Below are 26,073 nucleotides of genomic sequence, written 5' to 3'. Positions count from 1 at the left end.
GAAGGCAAATAGAATTGATTCATCTTGGCTAAGTCTGCCTCTGAGCCTAAGAGAAATACAAAGTGTCAGGCTTCATTAATATGCAAAGCACTCCAGTCACATGCCCCAGTGACCTGAAATTGTAATTCTGTAGTAAATAAGATTAAAAAACAACAAGAACAACAAAAAAAACAACTTTCTCACAGCTACTTGAAGAACCTCCCCACCCCCCAACTATCTTGAGATGCTGCTTGATCAGCAAAACCCCAGGCCACTCCTTTCCCTTCCACAAAAACAAGTTCAGAGGCAAGAAATTCACCATAGATGGTGCCTCCTTGGAGCAGCCCTGTGTGCAGTCCCATCATGACAAACCACAATAGTTAAAATCTTCCATAACCACATCAGACTTTTTAAACAACGTAGCTGTTCCTTTTTGGACAGAAGAGGGGGCACCCAAAAAACAGCCAAGTAGGAAAACTTTTTTTTTTTTTTTAGGAAAACTTTTTTTCTGGTCAGTTTATCAGCAGTTTAACATGATCCATCCTTTAAAAGCTAGTTATCTTTAAACATTTGTTTCCCCCAAGAAGTCATGTTTTATTCAGTTAAAACAAGAGTTAGTTTCTAGGCTGTCCTGGGTACTGTGCTAATCAAGTTGTCTTTAGACAGTGTTCCCTGACACAGACTGTCTTATGTAGACAAAACACCTGAAGTCTTTGTGGCAGATTACTAAGTTGTATTATGCATGTACAGGGTTCTTTTGGGGGTTGGGTTTTGGTTTTTGTTTTTTGTTTCAGTTCTGGTTTTTTTGTTGTTGTTGACTCTGCCCAAATAAGAGTTCATCCCCACTAAAGTATAAATCAGGCAGAGGAAGAAAAAATTGGCCCTGAGTCAAATTTTTATATTTTTAGATTTTAAGACATAATGACTTTCACCCAGTTGTTAATTTTCTAATGACAAGTCACAACCTACTAAGAAATAAGAGTTTTATATTCTTCAAACATGAACTTATTCTTAAGAATTTGTGGGGATTTTTTCCTCCCAAGTAGAAAAATGTTCTAGCACCTTAGAAAATTTCAACCACTTGCAGACACAGACCACTTTCCAAAAATACTCATGGTCATGAGGTAACAGGAATTGAGTGCAGAGAGCCAAAGTACCTCTCTGTATCCTGTTTGCCACCAGCCAGCACTTCCCTCATCTACAATTTTTGGCTAGATCTACAAACACACCTAAGTTGCTTTCTAATGCTCCCAAAGTGCCAGAGCAAAAAAGGAAAGCAAAGATGATTACAGGGAACCTGCAAAAGCCATATGTCTGACAGTAAGGCCTTGAAAAATGTAAATGATTATAGCTTTTAAAGTCCTACTTTAGATATTTCAAAAAATAAACTTGAAAGGATAAAAATGTACATACCAACCATAGTACAACTGCCAAGTAAGTGCTAGGTAATGTCTTAGAATTCTTGCCTCTGTAACTTGTCTCTGGGGTCCATTACACCTGTCTTGCGTTTTTTAGATACACTGGGATTCACTGGTCAGCCACTTTGGTGTATTTCAAGAGCAGTGGGTCAACTAAATAAATTAGCTGCCAGACAATGGGACATCAGATGAGCAGAATGGAGGATGGGATCAAACTTGGAACGTTATCCCCCTTCCCGGTAAAACCCTTATGGTTCTCAGGGCAGCCTCCTGGCTACTGTTGTCTGTTCCTTCATCAAATACTTAGAATCCACTTCAGGACAAATACTTTTTTGATGGTCAGCAACAGAGAAGGAAACTCAAAAACATTCTTTGGTGTAAGATCCCTCAACAGTACAAACTGACTCCAAAACATAGTGAACAGTACCTTGTAACATATTTACAGAAGCACTGTACACAATTTTAACTGTTTGATAATGATGAAGACAGACTTTATAACAGATTTAAGCATACAGCATCACCCAATGAGCCAAACCACCCTATTACCAGTTACAAAGGAATGAAAAGTGACAAGAAGGCAATTTCCTAGCCTCTGCTACTGGGTAATGGGTTACGTCCATGCATGTCCGGATTCAAGGTTTGGAGGACAACCAAACTCAGGGGGAAAAACTAATTGTCCTTATGTGACGCTCAGAGGGGCCACTATGCAGAATCTGATACAGTAAAGGGGTGGGCGAATTTAAGAGCAATATTCTCGAAGTCAGAAAATCCAAGCTTTCACCTCTTAAAGACTGATTACACTGTGCTATGAAAATTAAGCAAACTCTAGAAGCTGAACTAATTCACTGGAAAATCAATGAGAATACTTGTGAAGAGTATAGCAGACCATTACAGTTGCTATTTATCAGAAAGCCCATGCCCCACCCTTTTAACACCAGGCAGTCTGGGACAGGTGCCGCAAACCAATCAAGTTACGGACTTTGCCAACCAGGCTACAAACGCTGCAACAGAGCCCGACCGTGCAACTAGACAACTACCACTACCGTCTCTGCCTCCACATCCTACCTCGCGCCTTTTCCCCGTCTGCACAACCGTCTCTTCTCAGGCTGAATTTCCATGTCCTTTGCCCACCTAACCTTTCCATGACCCGAAGCAGAACCCCATTCCCTCTCTGAAGTTGCTCCCTATTGTCCGTGTCCCAAGTCTTATAGCCTACTCAGGTTTATTTGAAATATTCCTAATCCTCACTCTCCCCGCCTCAGCAACCAAAATGTGCTCCTCGAGCGGGGACCAGACGGTAAGGGAACCGTGGAGCTTAAGAAGTTGGACTAATCTGGGTGGGGCCCCAGCCGACAGGCCCCCGGCTGCCTGGTGTGGGCGAGCTAGACTCAATTGTTTCTACAAGCCTCTACTGAAAGGAAGAGAGCAGAAGCTGCTGACAACACCTCCCAGACCTCGCAAGGGAAAAGGTGAAGCGTTCCCGCCCGCCTGCCCCCATTTCTGCCCCAACAAACCGCCGCACCCCGGAAGGGGTTCCGCGCGTTCCTTCCGTCCCCGTCGCGTCTGCGCACAAAGGCGCTCTCTCCCGGCGCGTTGCCTCGGCGCCCTCGTTCGTCCCGCCTCCGCCGCCCTGCGCAAGCGCAGTCGTGTCCTAACGGTCTTCTCTATCTGGGCGGGAGGGATCGTTCTTACAGAGAAGGAGTTGGGTTACTGCGGCCCCTGGACTCCCACCCAGCCGTGTGCCCGGTGGGGGTTCGAGCTCACGCGTGCCGTGGCCTCACCTAGTATCTGCGGTGGTAATCACAAAGGCACTGTTCAAGCACTTGGTCCTTGGCTAGGAAGGACTCAGTGGAGTGGGCAAACGGGCTGAAAAGGAAGATCGTTGGCGACTCCGTATACTCTCGGAGTGCGGAGAGAGGGTCTCGCCCCGTCCTCCAAGCCTAGCCCTAGCAGGACGAGGCATTCGGAAGAAGGCAGGAAGAACACTCAGGTAGTGCCAAAACGCGAAGCATGAGACCTTGTACCTTTCTAGACGTTGCTAAAAGAACACGACCGGAGGGAGAAGTGTAGCTCTACGTGTCTGGTTGGGGGGTGGGGCACAAGAGGTTGGGGTCTGGTCCTGAAAGCCTCAACTTTCAGAGCGGACTAGTGACCAGTCTTGGTTGAACCCACCAGCTAGTGGGTAATGAGGATTTAAATCAAGACGAGGACTGTTGGGTGAGAGTTGAGAAACACTGGGGAGTTATGGGCGGAGCTTGGAATCAACAGACTGTTGCATGTGAAGAGGAAAGGATGGAGGACTCTGATAGGATCCCAGGTTCTAGAATGGGGCAGCAGCTGAGTAAAGACGGAGGAAGCATGAACCAGTATGGATGAGTGCAGAGTCCTTGGCGAGCCTGAATGGAACTCTGATCCAAGGATACTTCCCTGCTCTTGGACGAAACATCAGAAAACAAGGGGGAACACTTTCCATTTTATAGAACAGACATCTCGCTGATAGCAAAACCAGACAAAGACATTAAAAGAAAAAAAAAGCCTTTAGACTAATATACCTCATAAACGCAAAACATCTTAAAATACAAACAAATTAAATCCAGGGATATATGAAAAGGATAATACGTCATGACCAAGTGGGATTGATCCTAGGAATGCAAGGAATAAATGCAATTAGCAGAATAAACAAAATGAAAGAGAAAAAGCTGATCGTCTCAGTAAATAAAGAAAAAGCACATGACAAGATTCAATACACATGAAAATTCTCAGCAAATTGGGAATAGAAGGAAACATTCTTTACCTATTAAAAGGCATCTACGAAAAGCCTACCACCAACAGAATTTAATGGTAAAGACTGGATATTACCCCTAAAGTCAAGAACAAAGAAAGGGCACCTCCTTTACCACCTCAATTTAACATATTTGAGGTCCTAATCAGAGCACATAGGCAATTAATTAATGGTGCACCCATCAAAAAGAAAGAAGTGAAACTTCAAAGATGTCACAATTTGGGGCTCAGCTACTAGAACTAATAAGTGAATTTACCAAGTCACAAAATACAAGCTCAGTATTAAAAAACCACCATTTCTATATACTAAAAATGAGCTATTAGAAGATGAAATTTCAAAATATATAATATTTGTTCTAGCATCCAAAAAAACATGAAATACATAGGAATAAATTTAACAAGATATGTGCCAAACTTGTACACTAAAATCTATAAAACATTGCGGAGCACAATCTTTAAATCTAAACAAAGATCATAACATGTTCATGGTTTAGAGGACTCAAAATTGTGATGTCATTTCTCCCTAAACTGAACTATGCATTCAACAAAATCCCAGTAAAAATCCCAGAAAGTTTTTTTTTTTAAAAACTGGCAAGCTGATTCTAAAATTTATTTGAAAATACAAAAAATCTAGGATAGCGTTTCTGAAATAGAAGAGCAGAGTTGGAGAGCTCACCTATCTGATTTCAAGATACACCATAATGCTACAGGAATCCATACTGTAGTGTTGGCACTAGGTCAGACAGGTCTATGGGACAGAAAAAAGTCCAGAAATAGACCAACATGTGCATGCTTAACTGATTCTCAACCAGAGTGTCAAGGCATTTCAATAGAGAAAGGGTAGTCTTTTCCAAAAATGGTGCTGGAGTAACTGAGGATCCACTTGAGAGAAAAAAAGAAATGAACCTCAACGCTTACCTAAACTTCAAGTGGATCACAGATGTAAAAGTTCAAACTATAAGACTTTAGAAGAAGACTTAGGAGAAAACTTTCACCTTGGGTTAAACAAAGATTTCTTCAAATACCAAAGCCATGCACCATAAAAGGAAAAAAGTTTATTGGACTGCATCAAATTTTAAAATGGTCTTCAAAAGATGCCATTTTAAAAAATGAAAAGATAAGCCATGGGCAAGATTAAAAGATCTGTAATGCATATACATGGTATCCAAAATGTATAAAGAATCCCTACAATTCAGTCAGAATAATCGAAAACAGCCCAATTTTAAAATGGACAAAGTATTTAAAAAGGTATTTTGCAAAAGAAGACACACAAATGACCAGTAAACTTCAAAAGATGCTCAACATAACTTGTTAAATAAAAATAAACACAAGAGATGTCACCATATATATATATTCACCATATATATATGTGTGTATATATGTGTATATATATATATATATATATATATATATGGTGACATCTCGTGTGTGTGTATACACACACACACACACACACACACATACATATCCACAGAATGGCCAAAATTAAGAAGACTTACAATGCCAAGTGCTGATGAAGATGTATGGCAATTGGAATTTTCATACATTGCCGGTAGAAATGCAAAATGGCACAGGAATTTTGAAAATAATTTTACAGTTTCACATAAATTAAAGTTTAATATATGTTTACAAAATGATCCAGCAATTCTACTCCTAAGTATTTGTCAAAGAAAAACTAAAACTAAAACTAAAACAGGGATGCCTTGGTGGCTCAGTCATTAAGCTTTAAACTTCAGTTCAGATTATGATCCTGGGGTCCTGACATCAAGCCCACGTCGGGTTCCCCACTAAGCGGGAAGCCTGCTTCTCCCTCTCCCATTCCCCCGGCTTGTGTTCCCTGTCTCGCTGTGACTCTCTCTGTCAGATAAATAAATAAATAATTTTTTTTAAAGAAAGAGAAACTAAAATATATGTCCATGCAAAGAGTTCCTCTCTAATGTTCATGACATTTTTATTCATAACATACATGTAAAACTGAAAACTACCCAAATATCCATCAAAGTGTGTATCAGTCAGGGACATATCACAAGGAATTGGCTCATGCAGTAAGGCGGCTAAACCCACAGAACAGATCATCAAGAAAAGCAAACAGGAAGGTCTCTGGCAGGAGCTGAAGCTGCAGTCCACAGGCAGAACGTTGTCAGGGAAACCCCGGTTCTGCTCCTAAGGCCTTTAAACTGATTGGATCAAGCCCACCCACATTACTGAGTAATCTTTATATAAAGGCAACTGATTATTGGTGTTAATCACCTCTACAGAATGCCTTCACAGCCACATCTTCACTAGTGTTTGAATAAATGGGTATGATAGTTTAGTCAAGTTGATGCATAAAACTGACCAACAGGTGACTGGGTATATAAATTGGGGGTATATGGATGCCTGGGTGGCTCAGTTGGTTAGGCAACTGCCTTCAGCTCAGGTCATGATCCCAGAATCTCAGGTTCGAGTCCCACATCGGGCTCCCAGCTCCACTGGGAATCTGCTTCTCCCTCTGACATTCTCATTTCTCTCTCTCTCTCTCTCGTATAAATGAATAAAATCTTTTTTAAAAAACCTGTTTCTCAAATTGTGGAATACTATTCAACAATAAACAGAAACAAACTGATAGAAGTAATGGTAAGGATAAATAAGTCTCAGACACATTTTGTTCAACAAAAGAGGGCAGACAAAAAGACCCTGTAGGATTCTACTTACCTGAAATTCTAGAACAGTCAGTAATGATCCACAGTGTCAGAATAGGTGTCTGCCTAATGCCAGTTAGACGTTAGGGTGAGGATATTGGCTGCAAAGAGAAACAAGAAAATTTGGGAGAGTGATGGAAATTATAACTGGACTGTGGTGGTGGCTACCCAGCTATATACCTTTGTCAAATTTTAATTATGCACTTTTTAAAGGTTTTATTTTTATAAATATAAGCTCTACACCCAATGTGGGGCTTGAAACTACAACCCCGAGGTCAAGAATCACTTGCTCCACTGATTGAGCCAGCCAGGCACCCCAAATTATACACTTTAAACGAGTGCATTCGTGTACATAAATTATTTCTCAATAAAGTTGATGTGTTAAAAGTGTTGGGGGCGGACGGGAGCTGATACCTGCACAGCAGAAACTCCAGTCAAGGTTCCAGAGAGATCTATCCAGTTCCTATAGCACCATTTTTGGAAAAGACTATCACTATTGAATTACCTTGGCACTTTTGTTGAAAAGCATTGAACTGGGGTGCCTGAGTAGCTCAGTTGGTTAAGCCTCTGCCTTCAGCTCAGGTCATGATCTCAGGCTCCTGGGTTCGAGCCCCACATCCGGCTCTCTGCTCAGCAGGGAGCCTGCTTTGTCCTCTCTCTCTGCCTGCCTCTCTGCCTACTTGTGATCTCTCTCTGTGTGTCAAATAAATAAAATCTTTTTTAAAAAGGAAGGAAGGAAGAAAAGCATTGAACCTATATGTAGGTGAGAAGTTCCCATGATGGGAGTGAAGGATAAAAATGCAATCAGACCAACTATACTTTGAGGAGGGATGGAGAGAAGAGGGAAGGGGAGAGGAGAAAGGAGAGGAAGAAAGGGGATAAGGGAAAGGAAGGGAGGGAGGGGGAGGAAAAGAGAGGGAAATAAAAATTTAATCAGATCCCTGGTTATTTCTGAGTCCCAGAGATGTCACATGAGCAAGACAGAGGGGGATGTGGTCAGCTGAAAAGACTCCTCTTCACTACCCCCACCCGCCCAAGCAAACATTTCAGTGCTGCACTGCGCCCCGTGAACTGCTGTTTGTTAAATGACTGGTGCTCATAAAGTGTGTCCCACGGTGTATTCCTCACAGCAGTGAGCCACAGCAACCTCTACGGTAACCAAACTCATTCCCACCCTTTCCTGACCATGCGAGAAATCATCCTTTTGGAAACAGGGCGCTTCTCTGGGAACCATAACCGTTGGGGACCTGCCCTCCTGGCCTTGGAAAAGGCCCACATCTAGGGGGCAGAGAAAGGGCAGGAAGGAAGGCGACGAGTAGTAAGAAGCCTTAATGCTGCTTCCCACGGGGGCGGAGAAGCAAGTCTAAGCTGGGCGGTCTCCCCCCACAGGCCTTGTGAGTCCCCAGAGGTCCTGAAGGTGGTGCTCCCGGCGCGGTCCTGGGCCCGCAGCAAGCAACTTCACCTGGGAACCTATTCCAAATGCAAATCGCCTTGGCTCCACCCAGCCCTCCACCGTGGGAAACAGCGGAGACGGGACCGGGCCATGCGCTTTAACAAGCCGTCCAGGTGAGCCGCGGCAGGAGGAGGAGGAAGGGATGGCCGAGCGCAGCGGGGAAAGGAGGGCCTCTCCTTTAAGACGGAGTAGACGGCGCCCTGCTGCCCCTGCGCGAGCCTCCTAACAGCCTGCAGTGGGCTACGGCGCTCAGGTGGGGCTGGGAGGAGGCGGGAGGGCGGGAGCCCGGGGCGCCCAGCGCGCGGGGCCGGGGAAGCGGTTGGCTGGCCACAGGGCCCGGCACTGGGGAAGGGCCTCTGGGACCACGACGGCACCAAGAAGGCCCCCGGGCACCCCCAGTTACCTTCCCGGCCCGGGCGACCGGGCGTCGAGTCCCCCCGACACGCCCCGACCCGGGGCTGCGCCGCTGTGCCCGCGGGGGTCGTGGGGGCCTCGGGGCGGGGTGCGGGCGGCGGGGCGGTGTGCGGGCGGCGGGCCGGGCTTCGGATCACCGCGGGCTCCCTTCCCAACAGCCGCCGGGACCCCGGCTCCCGCCACCGGCGGCATGAACCTCAGCAGCACGAGCAGCGCGTCTGAGAGAGCGCCCAGGGTCATGCTGTGGGGTGAGTGAGGGCCTGGCGGCACCCGAACCCGGGCGGGCGGGGGAGGGGGGGCGGTGATAGAAACGGGGAACCCCTCCCCGAGCCGGCCCGGCCCCCTCGCTCCTCTCCCTTCGCAGGCTGTGAGCTAAACCAGGAGAAGCGGACTTGCACGGTCAAAGCCCAGAAGGAGGGGAAGCAGGACTGCAAGCTGCTGCTCAGTACGGTGGGTGCCTCCCCCCGCCACCACCAGGACGGGTGGTCGGATGCAGCCGGGAGGAAACTGGACAGCTGCGGAGAGGCAGGGGGGACCCTCTGGTCCCAGAAGGTGAAACCAGGGTTTCCCTCCGCTGCCCTCCGGTGTTGAAGTGGCCTGTCTTGTCTTCCACCGCTCTCAGATATGCTTGGGGGAGAAAGCCAAAGAAGAGATGAACCTCGTGGAAATCCTGCCGCCAGCCTGCCAGGAAGACAAGAAGACCAAGCCCATCACCATTGCCTCGCTTCAGGCCTCCGTGCTACCCATGGTGAGCCTTTCCCCGCAGGCCTAGGGAGACTGCCTGCCCCGGCGCTAGGAGGCCCTGCTCAAGCCTCACCCCCTGGGTAGGGATGGACAGACACAAAGCCGGGATACAGTCGTTTCGCAGCAGGGCAGCCCTTCCTCAGAGACCGTGTAGCCCTGACCAAGAGCCGGGGACATAGGAGGCAGAGAGCCCCATGTGCGTCCCAGCGCACCCTTTCCTAGGTGCGTGACCTTGGGCCAGTTTAACCTCTCTTCAAAATCACGTTTTTAAATCTTTTAATGCTGGTGACAGGACACTGTTGATGACTTCCATACAGACTGTGTATCCAGAAATTCTCTTACTTCTAATAATTTATCTTGAGCTCTCTATGCAAATCATCGTTGTTAATAGCAGTTTTGTGTCTTTTTTAAATCCAACTACACGGTCTAGGACCTCCAGTATAATATTGGGTAAGATTATAACGGTATATGTCCTTGTTTTGTTCATGTGTGTGTGTGTGTGTGTGTGTGTGTGTGTGTGTATTTGAGAGAGAGATCGAGTGCTTGTGAGCGTGGGGTGGGGGGACTCTTAAGCAGACTCCATGCTGAGCACAGAGCTGGATCTCCTGACCCTGATATCATAACCTGAGCTGAAACCAAGAGTGGGCCGCTTAACCAACTGAGCTGCCCAGTGGCTTTATATATTTGACAGAGAGAGACACAGCGGCGAGAAAGGGAACACAAACAGGGGGAGTGGGAGAGAGAGAAGCAGGCTTCCCGCTGAGCAGGGAGCCCAATATGGGGCTCCATCCCAGGACTCTGGGATCATGACATGAGCCCAAGGCAGATGCTTAAGAACTGAGCCACCCAGGCACTCTGGGATTTCTTCATTTTAATCATAAATGGTTAGCAAATGCTTTTCTACTCAGGTAATCATAGGTTCTTTCTTTAACCTGTTAATGTGGTAAGTTATATTAATAGAATACTATTCTGCCAACTTTTCATTCCTAAGATAAATACTACTTGATCATACTATAAATTTCTAGATTTGCTTTGCTAATATATTAAAACTTTTTTTTTAAAACTTACACACTCATAAGTGAGGTTAATCCATAAATTCCTTATCTTATTTGGGTATCAAGGCATACTAGCCTCCTGAACAGGGAGATGGAGTGTTCTCTCCTTCTATGTGGTAGAACAGTGAAGGTAAGACCAATATCATCTCTCCCTGAACATCTGGGAGGCCTATCTGTAAAACTGCCCTCTAACTTTTTTCCCTTTATCTCTGAGATCCCCCTAGATCTCATTCATTGCCAGGGGCTTCAAAACCACCTATACAAATGGAGACTCTGATATTTATTTCTGTAAACCCTCTCTCTTTCCTTCATGCTCCAGGTCCCCTGTCCAGCTCCATGTATCTGATACCTAAGAGATAACCCATACTAAACAAACCCAAACTCTTGATTTTTATCAATAATCTCTTCCCCTACCCCCAAACCTGATCCTCTCCCAGGATAAAAATGCTCTTCCAGTTAATCAGGACAAAAACTTCCTTTTCAAACACCGCATATCACCAGCAAATCCTGTTGGCTCTACCTTCAGACATCCACCATCCAGTCTGATTACCGCTCAGCACCTCCCTGCCCTACCCAGGTCCAGGTGACCATTACCTCTTGCTCAATTTTATTGCCTACAACCTGGTCTACCTACCTCCACCCTTGGTTCCTTATAGTCTATTCCAGGGTTCAACAAACTACAGAATTAAACCCAGCCCACTGCCTGTTTTTGTAAATAAAGTATTATTGAAACACAGCCACACGCCTCCATGTATGTATTATTCATGCCAATTTTCACTTGGTAACAGCAGAACTGAGTAGTCTCCGCAGAAACCATATGGTTCACAAGCCTAAAATATTTACCGAATATCTACAGAAAAAAGTTCTCCAACTCTTGATCTATTCTATGCACGGCTGCCAGAAGGGTGCTTTTAATTTTTTTAAATATTTAAGTAATCTCTCCACCCAGCATGGGGCTTGGAGTAACATCCCTGAGATCAAGAGTTGTGGGCTTTTCTGACTGAGCCAGCCAGGGGCTCTCAGAAGGATCCATTTAAACACAAATCAGACCACGCAGCTTCCCTTTCCACTTCCAATGAAATCCAAGATCCTTTACGTTGTGGCCTGCAGAAACCTCTCTTAATCTCAACCTTGGCTACTCTCCCCTCCTTAACCCTGCTCAAAACACACTGAATTTCTTGACTGTACCTTGAAAATTCCAAACATACCCCTTCCTAGGAGTCTTGCGTTTACTGTTCCCGGGCAAAGGACACATATACCCCCCCACTTCAATTCTTCAATTCAACCTTTGCTCATATGTCCTCTCACTGAAGAAGTCTTCCCTGACCACAAACAGCACCCCCTCCTCCTACCCTTCCATAATTATTTGATTCCCCCATGGGACCCATCACTGGCTCAGTCTTCATTTGTGCCTTATCTTTCTCCCCAGCCAGGATCTAAGCTCCAAGAGAGCAAGGACTGCCTGTTTCATTTACTGCCTTCACCACAGTGCCTATAAAACAGCACTGGGTATACTATGGAAACTCAATGTAGAATGATTGAGTGAGTAAGGAAGTGAACAAACTGTGTAGGACCTGTTTGTCTCAATGTTTCCATTTCTTTGAGTTGTTTTTTTTTTTTTTTGAGATTTTTATTTATTTATTTGACAGCGAGAGAGAGATCACAAGTAGGCAGAGAGAGAGGAGGAAGCAGGCTCCCCGCTGAGCAGAGAGCCCGATGCGGGGCTCGATCCCAGGACTCTGGGATCATGACCTGAGCCAAAGGCAGAGGCTTTAACCCACTGAGCCACCCAGGCGCCCCTGAGTTGGTTTTTATATCTGCTTTACTGAGATATAATTTACATGCAATAAGATGCACCCATGCGCTCAATGCCTTTGACAAATGGAGACGCCACTGCTGTCAAGCTAGAGAAAATTTCCATTGCCCCCAAATTCCCTCATGCCTCTCTGGAGTCAGCCCTTTCCTCCTACCGCTGCCTCTGGCAACCTTTGATCTACGACGTCCTGTCACTCTACTTCTGCCTTTTCCATAATTTCATCTCCATGGAATCAGGCAATGTGTATTCTCCTGTACCTGGCTCTTCTCACTTAGCGTAACAGTTCTGAACTTCATCTGTGTTGTTAGTTGGTGAAAGAGTAGGTGCTCCTTTTTTTTTTTTTTTTAAGATTTTATTTATTTATTTGACAGAGAGAGAGATCACAAGTAGGCAGAGAGTAGGCAGAGAGAGGAGGAAGCAGGCTCCCCACGGAGCAGAGAGCCCGATGCCGGGCTCGATCCCAGGACCCTGAGTTCATGACCCGAGCCGAAGGCAGCGGCTTAATGCACTGAGCCACCCAGGCGCCCCCCTTTTGTTTTTTTTTAAGATTTTATTTATTCATTTGACAGAGAGAGAGAGATCACAAGTAGGCAGAGAGGCAGGCAGAGAGAGAGGAGGAAGCAGGGTCCCCACGGAGCAGAGAGCCCGATGCGGGGCTCAATCCCAGGACCCTGAGATCATGACCCGAGCCAAAGGCTGAAGGCAGTGGCTTAATCCACTGAGCCACCCAGGCGCCCCAGGTGCTCCTTTTTTATATCAGAGTAATATTCTATTCTACAAAGGCATATATCTGTTAAGATCTATTCACTCACTCGTTAATGGATATTTGGGTAGTTCCTTGTTTTATACTACCATGACTAAAGCTGCTATGAGCATTTGAGTGTATTTGTATGCACATATGTTCTCATTCTTAGTGAATACCAAGGAGTAGAACTACAGGATTAGCCTATATTAAATTTTATTCTCCCCTCCCATCCTCTTGCCTATGTTCAACTTTATACAAAACTGCCAAACTGTTTTTCCAAATTACTGTACCATTTTGCATCCCTACCAGCAGTGGATGAGAATTCCCGTGTTCCACATCCTCACCAACACTTTGCATTGTCAGTCTTGATGTTAGCCATTCTAGTATGTATGTAGTGGCATCTCACTGCTGTTCTTATTTATATTGCTTTGATAATATAAATAAGATTTATTTTATAAATTTATTTTTAATTTATATATCAATTTAATTTATAAATCAAAATTTATTATTTTGATAATATAAATAAGATAAGATTTGAAAATCTTCTTGGTTTTTGGCCATTTGTGTATCTTCTTTTGCAAAATGCCTGTTGAGATGTTTTGCCCATTTTTAAGTTGAATTATTCTTATTGAGTTGTAGTTCTTTATATATTTTGGATACAAGTCTTTTATCAAAAATATTTATTTCAGGGTACCTGGGTTGTTCAGTGGGTTAAGCACGTGATTTCAGCTCAGATCATGATCCTGGAGTCCTGGGATAGAGCACCGCATCGGGCTCCCTGATCAGCAGGAAGCCTGCTGCTCCATCCCCCACTCCCCCTGCTTCTGTTTCCTCTCTTGCTGTCTCTCTGTCAAATAATAAAATCTTTAAAAATACATACATATATTTATTTTTCAAATATTTTCTCTTAGTACATGGCTTGCCTTTTCATTTCATAATAGTTTTTTCAAAGAGCACAAGTTTTAAATTTTTATAACATAATTTTTTATAACATTTTATAACATTTAAAATTTTTATAACATTTTATAAATGTCCAATTTGACTTTTTTCCCGCCTTTTTAAAAAAAGGTTTTATTTATTAGAGAGAGTGCATGAACAGGGGGAAGGGCAGAGGGAGAGGGAGAAGCAGGATCACTGAGGACGGAACCTGATGAGGGACTCGATCCCAGGACCCTGAGATCCTCACCCAGGCTAAAGGAAGATGCTTAATGGACTGAGCCATCCAGGTGCCCCTGACATTTTTTTCTCTTATGGTTCATTTTTTTGGTGTCCTGAGAAATCATTACCTAAACTAAGGTCACAAATGTTTTCTTCTAAATTTTCTTCTAGAAGTGCTATTGTTTTAGCTCTTACATTTAAGTCAATGATCCATTTCAAGATAATTTTTTTACATGGTATAAAGTAAGGATAATGAGACTTTTTTTTTTAATTATTTATTTTTTATGTTTTTATAAACATAAAATGTATTTTTATCCCCAGGGGTACAGGTCTGTGAATCGCCAGGTTTACATACTTCACAGCACTCACCATAGCACATACCCTCCCCAATGTCCATAACCCCACCACCCTCTCCCTACCCCCCCTACCCCCAGCAACCCTCAGTTTGTTTTGTGAGATTAAGAGTCAACTTATGGTTTGTCTCCCTCCCAATCCCATCTTGTTTCATTTATTCTTCTCCTATCCCCCTAACCCCCCATGTTGCATCTCCACTTCCTCATATCAGGGAGATCATATGATAGTTGTCTTTCTCCAATTGACTTACTTCACTGAGCATGATACCCTCTAGTTCCATCCATGTCATCGCAAATGGCAAGATTTCATTTCTTTTGATGGCTGCATAGTATTCCATTGTGTATATATACCAAATCTTCTTTATCCATTCATCTGTTGATGGATATCTAGGTTCTTTCCATAGTTTGGCTATTGTAGACATTGCTGCTATAAACATTCGGGTGCATGTGCCCCTTCGGATCACTACGTTTGTATCTTTAGGGTAAATACCCAGTAGTGCAATTGCTGGGTCATAGGGTAGCTCTATTTTCAACATTTTGAGGAACTTCCATGCTGTTTTCCAGAGTGGTTGCACCAGCGTGCATTCCCACCAACAGGATAGGAGGGTTCCCCTTTCTCTGCATCCTCGCCAGCATCTGTCATTTCCTGACTCATTAATTTTAGCCATTCTTACTGGTGTGAGGTGGTATCTCATTGTGGTTTTGATTTGTATTTCCCTAATGCCGAGTGATGTGAAGCACTTTTTCATGTGTCTGTTGGCCATCTGGATGTCTTCTTTGCAGAAATGTCTGTTCATGTCTTCTGCCGATTTCTTGATTGGATTATTTGTTCTTTGGGTGTTGAGTTTGCTAAGTTCCTTATAGATTTTGGACACTATCCCTTTATCTGATATGTCGTTTGCAAATATCTTCTCCCATTTTGTCAGTTGTCTTTTGGTTTTGTTAACTGTTTCCTTTGCTATGCAAAAGCTTTTGATCTTGATGAAATCCCAATAGTTCATTTTTGCCCTTGCTTCCCTTGCCTTTGGCGATGTTCTTAGGAAGACGTTGCTGCAACTGAGGTCAAAGAGGTTGCTGCCTGTGGTCTCCTCAAGGATTTGGATGGATTCCTTTCTCACATTGAGGTCCTTCATCCATTTTGAGTCTATTTTCATGTGTGGTGTAAGGAAATGGTCCAATTTCATTTTTCTGCACGTGGCTGTCCAATTTTGCCAACATCATTTGTTGAAGAGGCTGTCTTTTTTCCATTGGACATTCTTTCCTGCTTTGTCGAAGATTAGTTGACCATAGAGTTGAGGGTCTATTTCTGGGCTCTCTATTCTGTTCCATTGATCTATGTGTCTGTTTTTGTGCCAGTACCATGCTGTCTTGATGATGACAGCTTTGTCATAGAGCTTGAAGTCCGGAATTGTGATGCCACCAACTTTGGCTTTCTTTTTCAATATTCCTTTGGTTATTCAAGGTCTTTTCTGGTTCCATATAAATTTTAGGATTATTTGTTCCATTTCTTTGAAAAAAAATGGGTGGTATTTTGATAGGGATTGCATTAAATGTGTAGATTGCTTTAGGTAGCATAGACATTTTCACAATATTTGTTCTTCCAATCCAGGAGCATGGAACATTTTTCCATTTCTTTGTGTCTTCCTCAATTTCTTTCATGAGTACTTTATAGTTTTCTGTGTATAGATTCTTAGCCTCTTTGGTTAGGTTTATTCCTAGATATCTTATAGTTTTGGGTGCAATTGAAAATGGGATTGACTCCTTAATTTCTTTCTTCTGTCTTGTTGTTGGTGTAGAGAAATGCAACTGATTTCTGTGCATTGATTTTATATCCTGACACTTTACTGAATTCCTGTACAAGTTCTAGCAGTTTTGGAGTGGAGTCTTTTGGGTTTTCCACATATAGTATCTTATCATCTGTGAAAAGTGATAGTTTGACAACTTCTTTGCCAATTTGGATGCCTTTAATTTCCTTTTGTTGTCTGATTGCTGAGGCTAGGACTTCTAGTACTATGTTGAATAGCAGTGGTGATAATGGACATCCCTGCCCTGTTCCTGACCTTAGCAGAAAAGCTTTAAAGTTGTTCTCCATTGAGAATGATATTTGCAGTGGGTTTTTCATAGATAGCTTTGATAATATTGAGGTATGTGCCCTCTATCCCTACACTTTGAAGAGTTTTAATCAGGAAGGGATGCTGTACTTTGTCAAATGCTTTTTCAGCATCTATTGAGAGTATCATATGGTTCTTGTTCTTTCTTTTATTAAGGTGTTGTATCACATTGATTGATTTGCAGATGTTGAACCAACCTTGCAGCCCTGGAATAAATCCCACTTGGTCATGGTGAATAATCCTTTTAATGTACTGTTAGATCCTATTGGCTAGTATTTTGGTGAGAATTTTCGCATCTGTGTTCATCAAGGATATTGGTCTGTAGTTCTCTTTTTTTGATGGGATCCTTGTCTGGTTTTGGGATCAAGGTGATGCTGGCCTCATAAAATGAGTTTGGAAGTTTTCCTTCCATTTCTATTTTTTTGGAACAGTTTCAGGAGAATAGGAATTAGTTCTTCTTTAAATGTTTGGTAGAATTCCCCTGGGAAGCCATCTGGCTCTGGGCTTTTGTTTGTTTGGAGATGTTTGATGACTGTTTCAATCTCCTTACTACTTATGGGTCTGTTCAGGGTTTCTATTTCTTCCTGGTTCAGTTGTGGTAGTTTATATGTCTCTAGGAATGCATCCATTTCTTCCAGATTGTCAAATTTGTTGGCGTAGAGTTGCTCATAGTATGTTCTTATAATTGTCTGTATTTCTTTGGTGTTAGTTATGATCTCTCCTCTTTCATTCATGATTTTATTTATTTGGGTCCTTTCTCTTTTCTTTTTGATAAGTCTGGCCAAGGGTTTATCAATCTTATTAATTCTTTCAAAGAACCAGCTCCTAGTTTTGTTGATTTGTTCTATTGTTTTTTTGGTTTCTACTTCATTGATTTCTGCTCTGATCTTTATGATTTCTCTTCTCCTGCTGGGTTTAGGGTTTCTTTCTTGTTCTTTCTCCAGCTCCTTTAGGTGTAGGGTTAGGTTGTGTACTTGAGACCTTTCTTGTTTTTTGAGAAAGGCTTGTATCGTTACATATTTTCCTCTCAGGGCTGCCTTTGCTGTGTCCCACAGATTTTTGAACCGTTGTGTTTTCATTATCATTTGTTTCCATGAATTTTTTCAATTCTTCTTTAATTTCCTGGTTGACCCAGTCATTCTTTAGAAGGATGCTGTTTAGTCTCCATGTATTTGGGTTCTTTCCAGCTTTCCTCTTGTGATTGAGTTCTAGCTTCAGAGCATTGTAGTCTGAAAATATGCAGGGAATGATCCTAATCTTTTGATACCAGTTGAGACCTGATTTAAGACCCAGGATGTGATCTATTCTGGAGAAGGTTCCATGTGCACTAGAGAAGAATGTGTATTCTGTTGCTTTGGGATGAAATGTTCTGAATATATCTGTGATGTCCATCTGGTCCAATGTGTCATTTAAGACCTTTATTTCCTTGTTGATCTTTTGCTTAGATGATCTCTCCAGTTCAGTGAGGGGAGTGTTAAAGTTCCCTACTATTATTGTATTATTGTTGATGTGTTTCTTTGATTTTGTTATTAATTGGTTTATATAGTTGGCTGCTCCCATGTTAGGGGCATAGATGTTTAAGATTGTTAGATCTTCTTGTTGGACAGACCCTTTGAGTGTGATATAGTGTGCTTATTATAGTCTTTGGTTTAAAATCTAATTGATCTGATATAAGGATTGCTACCCCAGCTTTCTTCTGATGCCCATTAGCATGGTAAATTGTTTTCCACCCCCTCACTTTAAATCTGGAGGTATCTTCGGGTCTAAAATGAGTTTCTTGTAGGCAACATATAGATGGGTTTGTTTGTTTTTTTATCCATTCTGATACCCTGTGTTTTTTGATTGGGGCATAGCCCATTACCATTCAGGGTAACTATTGAGAGATATGAATTTAGTGACATTGCATTGCCTGTAAGGTGACTGTTACTGTATATTGTCTCTGTTCCTTTCTGATCTACTACGTTTAGGCTCTCTCTTTGCTTAGAGGACCCCTTTCAATATTTCCTGTAGAGCTGGTTTGGTGTTTGCAAATTCTTTCAGTTTTTGTTTGTCCTGGAAGCTTTGTATCTCTCCTTCTATTTTCAATGATAGTCTAGCTGGATAGAGTATTCTTGGCTGCATGTTTTTCTCGTTTAGTGCTCTGAATATATCATGCCAGCTCTTTCTGGCCTGCCAGGTCTCTGTGGATAAGTCTGCTGCCAATCTAATATTTTTACCATTGTATGTTACAGACTTCTTTTCCTGGGCTGCTTTCAGGATTTTCTCTTTGTCACTAAGACTTGTAAATTTTACTATCAGGTGACGGGGTGTGGACCTATTCTTGTTGATTTTGAGGGGGGTTCTCTGCACCTCCTGGCTTTTGATGCTTGTTCCCTTTGCCATATTAGGGAAATTCTCTCCAATAATTCTCTCCAATAGACCTTCTGCTCCCCTCTCTGTTTCTTCTTCTTCTGGAATCCCAATTATTCTAATGTTGTTTCGTCTTATGGTGTCACTTATCTCTCGAATTCTCCCCTCGTGGTCCAGTAGCTGTTTGTCCCTCTTTTGCTCAACTTCTTTATTCTCTGTCATTTGGTCTTCTGTATCACTATTTCTTTCTTCTGCCTCGTTTATCCTAGCAGTGAGAGCCTCCATTTTTGATTGCACCTCATTAATAGCTTTTTTGATTTCAACTTGGTTAGATTTTAGTTCTTTTATTTCTCCAGAAAGGGCTTTTATATCTCCAGAGAGGGTTTCTCTAATATCTTCCATGCCTTTTTCGAGCCCGGCTAGAACCTTGAGAATCGTTGTTCTGAACTGTAGATCTGACATATTACTAATGTCTGTATTGATTAGGTCCTAGCCTTTGGTACTGCCTCTTTTTTTTTTTTTTTTTTTTTGTGGTGAATTTTCCCGCCTTGTCATTTTGTCCAGATAAGAGTATATGAAGGAGCAAGTAAAATACTAAAAGGGTGGCAAAGACCCCAGGAAAATGCACTTTAACCAAATCAGAGGAGACCCCAAATCATGATGGGGAGAAAGGGGATAAAAAGAGGTTCAGAGGGCGCCTGGGTGGCTCAGTGGGTTAAGCCGCTGCCTTCGGCTCAGGTCATGATCTCAGGGTCCTGGGATCGAGTCCCACATCGGGCTCTCTGCTCGGCGGGGAGCCTGCTTCCCTCTCTCTCTCTCTGCCTGCCTCTCTGCCTACTTGTGATCTCCTGTCTCTCGCTGTCAAATAAATAAATAAAAATTAAAAAAAAAATCTTAAAAAAAAAAAAAAAAGAGGTTCAGAAAAAAAAAGAAAAAATTAAAAAAAGAAAACGAAGAAAAAATATAAAAAAGAAAAAATATATAAGATAAACTAGTTAAAAAACATTAAGAAAGAAAAGGATAAAAGTTAAAAAAAATTTAGCAGAAGAAGAAAAAAATTGAAAAAAAAAACTACATTAACCCCAAGACTAAAGAATCATGGGGAGAAAGCCATGAGTTCCGTGCTTTGCTTTCTCCTCCTCTGGAATTCCGCTGCTCTCCTTGGTATTGAACCTGCTCTCCTTGGTAGGTGAACTTGGTCCTGGCTGGATTTCTTTTTGATCTTCTGGGTGAGGGGCCTGTTGTAGTGATTCTCAAGTGTCTTTGCCCGAGGCGGAATTGCACAGCCCTTACCAGGGGCCAGGCTAAGTAATCCGCTCGGATTCACTTTCAGGAACTTTTGTTCCCTGAATGCTTTCCATAGAGTTCTGGAGGATGGGAATGAAAATGGCGGCCTCCCAGTCTCCGGCCCGGAGGAGCCGAGAGCTGGGGGCCCCACTCCTCAGTGCGCCCTCAGAGAATAGTGCCCAATCACTCCCGTCTCCCTGGCCTCCGGCCGTGCTCCGAGCTCACCTAGTCTGCGACGAGTTCAAGGTAACCCCGAGCTGAGAGCTCAGTCCTCAACTCTGTCTCTGTAGCCGGCTTCCCCGTTCTAATACCTGCAAGCTCTGCAACACTCAGATACCCCCAATCCTTCTGTGACCCTGCGGGACCTGGGGCCATGCTGACCCCACTTTGGCTTCACCCCAGTTTAGCCTCTGGAGCGATGTCCCTCAGTGGAACAGACTTTTAAAAGTCCTGATTTTGTGCTCTGTTGCTCCGTGGCTTCCCCGGGAGCCGGCCCCTCCCCCCACGGTCTATCTTCCCGTAGCTTTGGATTCACTTCTCTGCCAGTCCTACCTTTCAGAAAGTGGTTGATTTTCTGTTTCTAGAATTGCTGTGCTTCTTCTCTTCAATCTCCCATTGGATTTGTAGGTGTTTGCAATGTTTAGATAAGCTATCGAGCTGATCTCCTGCTACCTGATGTAGTCTCAGCCTGCTACTTCTCCGCCATCTTGATTCCTCCCCCGGATAATGAGACTTTTTTCCCCAAGTTTTGATCCAGTGCTCTAGTACCACATTTTTAAAAAAGACTATCCTTTGACTGTACAATTGTATTGGCATTTTGCCGTAAATCAATTGCCCATATATGTATATGTATATTTCTATATTATTTCGTTGATTTATTTTTTACCTTTACTCTCCTAACAGTGATTTGGTTATCATAGTTTTATAGGGAGTCTTAAAATTAGTATGAGTCTTCCAACGTTGTTGTTCTTTTCCAAAATTGTGTTGGCAATTCTAGGTCCTGAGCATTTCTAGAGAGATTTCAAAACAGGCTTTCTTTCCTAATTTTTTTTAAAGATTTTATTCATTTGTTTGACAGAGAGCACGCACAAGCAGGTGGAGTGGCAGGCAGAGGAAGAGGAAGAAGCAGGCTCCCTGCAGAGCAGGAGAAGCCCTATGTGGGGCTCCATCCCAGGACTCTGGGACCATGACCTGAGCCAAAGGCAGTGGCTTGACCAACTGAGCCACCCAGGCACCCTAGGCTTTCTTTAAAAATCATCTGTGGGCATTTTGATGGAGGTTGTATTGAGTGTATAGACTGTTTTGAAGGGAATTGGCATCATAACAATTTTGAGTCATTAATAATTGAACATATGCTTCTCTATTTAAGTCTTTCATTTTTTTACTCTAGCGTATGTCATTAATGTAACTTTAACTTTTACTACTAATATTTTGGAGTGTTCAAGGAACTGGTCATGTACACACTTTGTAAAATCTACCCCAACATACTGCGTGATTTTGGGTGCTGCTGCAAATAGTATTAACATATTTATTGAGAGAGAATTCATGTACCATAAGCTTTGCCTATTAAGGTACAATCAGATGGTTTTTAGTAAATTAAGGGTGGTGTAACCATCACAGTCTTAGTTTAGAACATTCTCATCACCCCAAAAAGTAACTCCATACCTACCAGCAGTCACTCCCCATCCCCTACACCTGAAGCACTAGGCAACCGTTAAGGTTTTCTGTCCCTCTGGATTGGCCTGTTCTGAGCAGTTCATATGAATCATAAAACGTGTGGTCTTTTGTGACTGCTGCTTCTTTCACGTAGCACAATGTGTTTAAGGTTCATCTGCATGATAGCATGTAACAATCCTTCTTTTAATTGCCAAATGATATCCCCTGTGTGGACAATCCCACATCTCAGTCATCCACTCAGCAGTTTATGGAATTTGTTTTATTTCTACCTATTATGAATGCTGTTGTGAACATTCATGTACAAATTTTTGTATGAACCTATGTTTTCATTTCTCTCGAGGGTATACCCCGGGGCAGGAATGCCAGGTCACATGGCGACTTGACGTATAGAACTTTTTGAGGAACCGCCAGAGTCTTTTCCAAAGTAGTTGCACCATTTCACAGGTGGGAGGATTCCGATTTTCCCACATCCTTTCAATGCTCCTTATTGTCTGTCATTTTGATTACTCCTTTTATTGGGTATGGACCGGCAGTTCAATGTGGTTTTTTTTTTTAAGATTTTATTTATATACTTAATTGAGAGAAAACACAGGGGAAGGAGCAGAGGGAGAGGGCCAAGCAGACTCCACACTGAGCATGGAGACCGACATGGGGCTTGGTCCCAGGACCCGAAAATCATAACCTGAGCTGAAATTAAGAGTTGGGGGACACTTAACCGACTGAGCCACCCCGGTGCTCCCCATGTGGTTCTGATTTGCTTTATCTAATGACTAATGACGTTGAACCTCTCTTCATGTTTTTATTAGTCATTTGTTTATCTTTTTTGGAGCATTGTCTACTCAGGTGTTTATTCATTTTTTAAAATTGCATTTGAGTTTGGTATTTAATATTAGTCTTCTTTAAATCATATGAGGTTTTTATATACTCTTCATATAAGCCCCTTATCAGATGATTTGCAAATATTTTTCTCCCATTTTCTGAGTTGTCTTCTTTCTCAATGATATCATTTGCAGCACAAAAGTTTTTAATTTTGATGTAGTCTGGTTTATATGTTTTATCTTGTTGCTTGTGCTTCTGGCGTTGAATCTAAGAAACTGTCACCTAATCCAAGGTCATGAAAATTTGCTTCTATGTTTTCTTTTAGAAGTTTTATAGCTTTAGTTCTTAGAGTTAAGTCTCTGACCCATTTTGAGTTCTTTTTTTTTTTTTAAAGATTTTATTTATTTATTTGACAGGGATCACAAGTAGGCAGAGAAGCAGGCAGAGATAGAGGGGGAAGCAGGCTCCCCACTGAGCAGAGAGCCTGATGCGGGGCTCCATTCCAGGACCCTGAAACATGACCTGAGCCAAAGGCAGAGACTTAATCCACTGAGTCACCCAGGTGCCCCTTTTTTTGTGTGCACTATAAAGTGTGCAAATGGTGGGGCACAGTTAAGTGCCCACTCCTGGTTTCAGCTCAGGTCCAGATCTTACATCCTGGTTTCGGCTCAGGTCAAGATCTCACATTCATAGCTTCAAGCCTGCATCTGACTCCAGGCTCCGTGTGGAGTCTGCTTCATATTCCTAGATCCTCCCCTCTGCCCCTCCCTGCTCACTCGCTCCTGTGTGCGCTCTCATGCTCTCCCTCAAATAAATAAGTAAAATCTTTAAAAAAAAAATGTTTTAGGGGCACCTGGGTGGCTCAGTGGGTTAAGCCTCTGCCTTCAGCTCAGGTCATGATCCCAGGGTCCTGGGATCGAGCCCTGCATCGGGCTCTCTGCTCAATGGGGAGCCTGCTTCTCCCTCTCTCTCTGCCTAGTTGTGATTTCTCTCTGTCAAATAAATAAAATATTTAAAAAAATGTTTTAAAAAATAAAACAAAATCTTTAAAAAGAAAAAAAAGAAAGCGGGCCCCCTGGGTGACCCAGTCAGCTAAGAGTCTGCCTTCCACTCAGGTCATGATCCTAGGGTCCTGGGATTCAGCCCTCCACAGGGAGTCTGCTTCTCCCTCTCCCTGCCACTCCCCCTTTCTGTTTCTCTGTCAAATAAATAAAATCTTTTTTTAAAAAAAGTATACAAATGGTATTTTTAAATTTCATTTTATCGTTCAGTAGTAGTGTAGTTATGTAATTGATTTTTATATTGTCTGACCTTGCTAAATTTGCATATTAAGTCCTAGCACCCAGTTGATCTCTTAGACCTTATTATGGATTTATTCATGTTATCTGTGAATAAAGTAGTTTAAGTTTCTTCATTTCCTTTTCTTGCCTGCCTTCACTAACAAGGACCTCAAATATAATGCCAGATGGAAATAGTAACAGCAGGTCTGTCCTTGCCCTTTTCCAGTCTTCTATCATTAAAACAGATGAAGAATTTTTACAGATGTCCAAATGAGGGTGAGAATATTCCCTCCTCATTTCGTGAGACATTTTATCATGAATGGATGTTGAGTTTTGTCCAAGAATTCTTTTCTGAATCTATTGAGGTTATTTTTTCCTTTATCCTTTTATGTGGCACATTACTTTTATTGATTTTTCAAATTTTATTTCTTTTTTTAAAATTAGATTTTATTTATTATTTGACAGAGACACAATGAGAGAGGGAACACAAGCAGAGGGAGTGGGAGAGGGAGAAGCAGGCTTCCCACACAGAGCAGGGATCCCGGGGCTATGGGATCATGGCCCAAGCTGAAGGCAGATGCCCAACAGACTGAGCCACCCAGGCACCCCCAAATTTTATTTTTTTAAAGATTTTTATTTATTTATTTGACAGAGAGATCACAAGTAGGCAGAGAGGAAGGCAGAGAGAGGGGAGAGCAGAGCAGAGAGCTGAGCAGAGAGCCCGATGTGGGACTCGATCCCAGGACCCTAGACCATGACCTGAGCTGAAGCAGAGGATTAACCCACTGAGCCACCCAGGCATCCCCAAATTTTATTTCTCATAATTTTTTTAACTTTTAGGTATGCTCCATGCCTAACATAGGGCTCGAACTCACAACCCAGAGATCAAGAGTGACATGCTCTACCGACTGAGCCAGCGATACATAAAAGGACAATAAATATATCATTGTATTTATTGGGACTTATCCCAAGAATGTACAGTTTTATATATTGCTGAATTCCATCTGCTAATATCTTATTTTTTTTTAAGATTTTTATTTATTTATTTGACAGACAGAGATCACAAGTAGGCAGAGAAGCAGGCAGAAAGAGGAGGAAGCAGGCTCCCTGCCGAGCAGAGAGCCCAATGCGGGGCTTGATCCCAGGACCCTGAAATCATGACCTGAGCCAAAGGCAGAGGCCTTAACCCACTGAGCCACCCAGGCGCCCCTGCTAATATCTTATTAAGGATATTCACATTGGGGCGCCTGGCTGACTCAGTCAGTAGAGTATGCCACACTTGATCTCAGGGTTGTGAGTTTGAGGCCCATGTTGAGTATAGAGATTGTTTAAAATCTTTAAAAAAAGGTATTTGTGTCTATATTTATGAGCAACATTGGACTGCGGTTTTCTTGTCATTCCTTGTTTCTGTCTGGTTTTAGCATTAGGGTAATGCTAACCTCATAAAATGAGAAGGAAGGTATTCTCTTCTGTTCTCTGAAATAGTTCATAGAAATTTGTTTTTTTTTTCTTAAATATTTTGGTAGAACTCATGTGTGAAGCAATCTGGTTAACTACAACTTAAATTTCTTTAATAGATGTAGGACATTGTGGGTTGTTTTTTCTTAAGAGAGCTTTATGTCTTACAAAGAATTTTTCCATTTTGATCAAGTTGTCAAATTCATTGGCATCGAGTTGTCCATAATGTTCTATTCCTTTTCTGGAAAATCTGTAGTAAACTCTCTTCTTTCATTCCTGATAATGGCAATTTGTGTCTTCTTTCCATTTTCCTTGTACAGTCTGGTTACAGGTTGAATATTTTTATCCATCTTTTCAGGAACCCGCTTTTGGTCTCAACTTTTCTCTGTTGTTTACCCACTTTTGAATTTTATTAAACTCTGTTCTTTATTTCCTTTCTTCTGTCTATTTGGGTTTTAATTTGCTCTTCTTCTAGTTTTTTAAAGCAGAATTTTA

At 42.6% G+C, this 26,073-nt stretch overlaps 1 protein-coding gene across 1 annotated transcript in view; it reads left to right on the top strand.

Moving 5' to 3' along the window:
- Positions 1-7,925: 7,925 nt before the first annotated feature.
- NPM2 (nucleophosmin/nucleoplasmin 2) overlaps positions 7,926-26,073 on the top strand; it is a 31,231-nt gene continuing 13,083 nt past the window's right edge. Inside the window, exons 1-5 of the mRNA XM_045985216.1 lie at positions 7,926-8,013; positions 8,249-8,425; positions 8,885-8,974; positions 9,091-9,176; positions 9,349-9,474. Of these exons, the coding sequence (XP_045841172.1) occupies positions 8,917-8,974; positions 9,091-9,176; positions 9,349-9,474 (270 nt within the window). The 5' untranslated portion in view covers positions 7,926-8,013; positions 8,249-8,425; positions 8,885-8,916. The remainder of the gene's footprint in view (positions 8,014-8,248; positions 8,426-8,884; positions 8,975-9,090; positions 9,177-9,348; positions 9,475-26,073) is intronic.

The sequence above is a fragment of the Meles meles genome, chromosome 2, assembly GCF_922984935.1.
Source record: "Meles meles chromosome 2, mMelMel3.1 paternal haplotype, whole genome shotgun sequence".
Classification (NCBI taxonomy): domain Eukaryota; kingdom Metazoa; phylum Chordata; class Mammalia; order Carnivora; family Mustelidae; genus Meles; species Meles meles.
The sequence above is the reverse complement of the archived record's forward strand: the minus strand, read 5'-3'. Positions and strand labels throughout refer to the sequence as shown.